The 5458-nt window shown below is 37.4% G+C and overlaps 1 protein-coding gene across 1 annotated transcript in view; it reads right to left on the bottom strand.

Annotated features, from left to right (window-relative positions):
* Nucleotides 1-5458, bottom strand: part of TOPAZ1 (testis and ovary specific PAZ domain containing 1) — a 133485-nt gene that overhangs the window by 74409 nt on the left and 53618 nt on the right. Inside the window, exon 9 of the mRNA XM_011968091.1 lies at nucleotides 3885-3948. Within this exon, the coding sequence (XP_011823481.1) occupies nucleotides 3885-3948 (64 nt within the window). The remainder of the gene's footprint in view (nucleotides 1-3884; nucleotides 3949-5458) is intronic.

The raw sequence follows: 5458 nt of genomic DNA, 5'->3' as shown, positions 1-5458 counted from the left end.
TGGCTCACGCCTGTAATTCCAGCACTTTGGGAGGCTGAGGTGGGTGGATCACCTGAGGTCAAGAGTTTGAGACCAGCCTGGCCAACATGGTGAAACCTTGTCTCTGCTAAAAATAAAAAAATTAGCCGGGTATGGTGGCGCAGGCCTGTAGTCACAGCTACTCAGGGAGACTGAGGCAGGAGAATCGCGTGAACTCAGGAGACGGAGGTTGCAGTGAGCCAAGATCGTGCCACTGTACTCCAGCCTGGGCAACAGTGGGAGACTCCTTCTCAAAAAAACAAAAACGAATAATGATACCTTCTTGTTAAACTGTTGGGTGGAAACTGAACATTTTTAATACGTTTTGACACAAACTGCTGTATTGTCTTTTATTTTATTTATTTATTTTTGAGACATGGTCTTGCTCTGTCACCCAGGGCTGGAGTGCAGTGTTATGATCTTGGCTCACTGCAACCTCTGCATCCTGGGCTCAAGCGATCTTCCCACCTCAGCCTCCCGAGTAGTTGGGACTACAGGCGTGCACCACCATGCCTGGCTAATTTTTAAAATATATTTTTGTAGAGATGGGGTTTTACCATTTTGCCCAGGCCGGTCTAAACTCCTGGACTCAAGCAATTCACCCACCTCAGGCTCCCAGAGTGCTGAGATTACAGGTGTGAGCCACTGCACCCGGCCTACATTGCTTTCTTAAAAAGTTTGTCAATTCATAATGCTACTTTACCAATTATTCACCAGAATCAGGTACTTTTACTCCTTTCTTTGGTTAGGAATGCATAATTCTAGTGAATCATTAACCACTGGAATTTCCTCTTGAAATGTTTCTAATTTTCAAAAGAAGAAACAATATTCATGTCTTTCTAAATAGCTGATTGGACTCATTATTCTTATATATTGGAATATTTTTGTATATTACCAGTGGTAAATCTAAAATATTGAAGATAATAGCTTTTTAGTTCAAATTTATGTGATCAAATTTATATCTTTTATACTGCCTTTGATTAAACCACAGAAATCATCATCTTTCTAAAAATCTGATTTAAAAGACTTTTTTTCTACTGAATTGCTAATTGCTGTACTTCATTGATTCATTGTGGGATATGCTAAATGTGTTGTTTTAAAATGTTTTTGGCCATAAAACTTCTGGAAAGGGAAATTTTATGTGGAAATTCAAATATAAAACAGATAAAACAGGACCTATAGTTTTACTCTTAGGTATATACCCGAAAGAACTGAAAGCAAGGACTCAAGTAGATACTTGTATGTCAAAGTTCACGGCAACATTACTTTAATACCCAAAAGGAAAAAACAACCAAGTGTCCATCAACAAATGAATATATAAACAAAATTTGGTATATTCATACAACAGGATATCAGCCTTAAAAAGGAAGAAAATTCTGATACATGTTATAATATGGATAAACCTTGAGGACACTATGCTAAGTGAAAAAATCCAGACACAAAAGGACAAATATTGTGTAATTTTACTTATATGAAATACCTAGAATAGACAAATGTATAGGGCCAGAAAGCAGATTAGAGGTTATCAAGGGCTGAGAATGAGGGTAATGAGGAGTTATTGTTTAATGCATACAGCGTTTCTGTTTGGGATGAGAAAGTTCTAGGAATGGATAATGGTGATGGTTACACATAACGAATGTACTTAATATGGCAGTGAATTGTACACTTAAAAATGTTTAAAATAGTAAATTTTATGTATATTTTATCATATACATACTCCCAAAATGTCCAAGACAGACGGTGGAAATGTTCTAGATTAAAGGAGGCTAAAGAGTCATGACAACTAAATGCACACCTGATCCTGGACTGGATCCTAAACTAGAGGGAAAAATGCTACAAAAGGCCATCATCGGATCAAGTGACAAAATTTGAATATAAGTAATAGATTAGACAAAACTATTGTACTCATGTTAAATTTACTAATGTGGATAAATGTGCCATGGTTATATAAAAGTATAGCCTGTTTTTCAGAAATATGCATTAAAGTATTTGGTGGTAAAGGGCCATGATATGTGCAACTTAACTTCAAGTGGTTCAGGGAAAAACGTGTGTGTGTGAATGGCCATGCACATATGTGCACATGTGTATATACACACATATATGGAAGGAAGGAGAGAGTGAACAAATGAAAATGATAAAGGATATGACTATTGTTTGTATTATTTCTATTTTCACAGATTTTTGTAAATTTAAAATTTCTAAATGGAAACTTAAAATTTAAAAACCTCTCAAAAGAATTTTATGTGGAAATTTAAATATAAAATAGATAAACAAGAAACTATGGTTAAACAGGGAGTTGGGGGGGGTCCACTGACTCAGCTCCCTCCCCTTGTGCACCAAAATGGTTCCTGAGGCCTCTCTGTAGAGCCTGAGTAGCTAAATCCATAACTTATTTATACCAGTGGTATTCAGAGCCTCTTTAAGTTGCTATCTAGTTATCTTATCATTTTCAAAGTGATTCCTCTTGTCTCAAATCCTATGGTCTTTGTAAACACTAAACCCCTCATATATATCAGGTCTATTCTGAGCTATCTATTATTTCCCACTAAGTTTTTATTTTTAAACCAAAAAATTTCCACAGGTTCTTGACAACTTTCTACATTTATTCTTTGCTACAGGCTCTTATTTTTGTTCTCTATTCATTGTTTTAAAGCAAAATTCAGATGGATTTTTCCTGTAGCCATGTTGGATCTTTATACAGTCAGACTTATATTTTTGGGAGTTCTGCATCTTTTTCACGACATCCTCTTTTCTTCCACATCTCATGTTATGGGATTATTTCTGGAATTTAAAATTTCATCCATATCTAACCTATGAAACTATATAGGTTAGATATGGATAAATCCCTCAGGTTACAAGTATACTCCCATATAGGTACCTATTACTTCACCTTAACTACTACTTCTTTGTTACAGTTACATTAAGTTCAGACTAGCAATTCCATTAGGTGTTTCCTCTAATCCTTGGGGAGATGATATCACCAGCAAAACAAAACAATAAACCTGTCAGAGACTTTGTTTTTAGCAGAATGAGATCTCAAGCAGAAATATATGAAGTGAAAGTGCTCTATTACCACATCTACTATGTGGCTTTGGTGGTTGTGTCAGGGTGACAAATACAAATAAATTAAGCATGGTCTCTGTCCTCTTGCAGCTCACTATTAGTATGGGGAGAAGGTGGCAAAGAATGGGATGGGGTTGTGGAATCAGATAAGGGCCTAATAGAGGAGGTAATCCTATTTCCTATGACCTAGCCTTGAAGGCCGAATAGCCAATCCTATTTCCTATGACCTAACCTTGAAGGCCAAATAGCCAATCATATTTCCTATGACCTAGCCTTGAAGGCCGAATAGCCTTTCCTTTGCCATGAGGAAATGGGATGGAACTAGAGGCATCCCTAACAGAGACAAGTGGTAATAGTAGCCTTGAAGTTTGAACACAGCCTGGTATGTATAGGGAACTGCACAGAACTCACTGGATGGTACACTGGCTACAAGAGGTAAATGTAAAAAGAGAAGAAGGAAGAAGAAATAGGAAAGAGTCAGCTTCTGAAAAGTCCCTTTAGATAGAATTAAAGACTAATTAACAATACCATTTTCTCCATCTTACACTTGTAAATAAAATTTGTAAGTCATGAAAATATTAGTGTGTAAGGGAATTACAGTATTAGGTAGATTTTTTTTTTTATTAACCAAAATATCTCATTTATTTTCAATCCTTTCTTAGGCCAACAGAGCCACTCTTGAGTAAGGCATTCCGTTTTCAAACTTACAAATTACTGAATTTACTTTTAAACTATTTTCAAACAATAGCACATTACTTAACATCCACACATTAATAGCTTTATACGAATTATTTGTTTCATACCTGCACGCTGTAGCAAACACAGTTCATTGATATTTATATATTTCTTAAACACATCCATGCAAACCTGCAAAAGTCATGAAAAATGTAAAATTACCTTTTTTTAAATATTCTGTAAGAACTATACACATTTCAATCCTATCTTTTTGCTTATATTGAAATTTTTAAATGATCTCAAAGGATTGGAATAAAGAAGCTGATGTTTGGTTAACTCACAGATTTGAAGTACATATTTAATTCATTACAAAAATCTTATGTTATTTTATAAATAACCATTTCCCGGTGCAAGGATAAACACACTGACCAACGTATTAGAACAGAGAGCCCAGAAACAGACCCACTCATATACAGTCAGCTGATTTATAACATGGTATCATTGTAGTGTAGTGGGGAAAAGATGGTCTTTTTGACAAACGGTAATGTGTCACCTGAAGATCCACATGGGAAAAAACTGTATCTTGATTCTCTTCTTATATCATAAACAAAAATCAATTCTAGATGATTTGATTCTGCAAAAGGTAAAACAAACTTTTAAAGGAAAAACGTAGGAGAACATCTTCATGATCTTGGTAAAGATCCTCAATAGGATGCAAAAAGTTAATAGCACAAAAGAAAACTGAAAAATTGGACTATAAAAATGAAGAAATTCTATTTCTCAAAATATACTTTTAAGAGGGTGAAAAGGAGTTTCTGACTACCATAGCATTGCGGTGGGTATTAAATGCCTGAAGACCTGGCCTTGGACCACCCATTTCAGTGGAGAAGGGATGGCATGGTGAGCCAAATGGATGAATGCATTTCAGTGAGATTTTGCTAAAAGGTAGAAGAAAATGCATTTGCTTAGTTTGTCTTATACAGAGAAAGAATCTCAGCAGGATCAAAACCTACTAGTGGAGTTAGAGAGGCTCCCTAATACAAAGAAAGTGTAAATGACAGACTCCCAGTGGCCCACACTCTGGCTGAAAACTCCTATAATCCTAGCCATGACAGAGTCCCTTGGCCCTTGTGGGTCCTGAGACTAATGTAGGGGGGTTGCCTGGAAAAGCACTGCTCCAGAGAGGAAGAGCTCATGCTGAGTCCCACAAACTACTAAGTCCTAAGTAGCTGCTAAAAAAGCTGCTAATTAACAACACCCTGGTGCCATGTTGGGAGCCCAGCCCCCACAGATTGTGCCCTGCTCTGGTGCCGAGTGAAAAATCCCTGGAGCCCCACTGACATTCCTGGCCTGCAGCTGCAGCTGCTGTGGCTGTGGGAGCCAACAGCAGTGACCCAGCCACACCCCCAGCAGAAAGATGGCTACACATTTTCACATACCAGAAGGACAAATTCTATTGTTTGCAACCATCACTGCTGTGGACTGCTAAAACAACTTTTGAAAAAGAACAGGCTGTGTACAGTAGCTCATGCCTGTAATCTCAGCACTTTGGAAGGCCAAGAAGGGTGGATTGCTTGAGTCTAGGTGTTAGAGACCAGCCTGGGCAACATGGTGAAACCCCATCTCTCCTAAAAATAGAAAAATTAGCTGGGCATGGTGACATGTGCCTGTAGTCCCAGCTGCTTGGGAGGCTGAGGTGGGA

The sequence above is a fragment of the Mandrillus leucophaeus genome, unplaced genomic scaffold, assembly GCF_000951045.1.
Source record: "Mandrillus leucophaeus isolate KB7577 unplaced genomic scaffold, Mleu.le_1.0 Scaffold829, whole genome shotgun sequence".
NCBI classification, from domain to species: domain Eukaryota; kingdom Metazoa; phylum Chordata; class Mammalia; order Primates; family Cercopithecidae; genus Mandrillus; species Mandrillus leucophaeus.
This window is presented reverse-complemented; position numbering and strand designations above follow the sequence as displayed.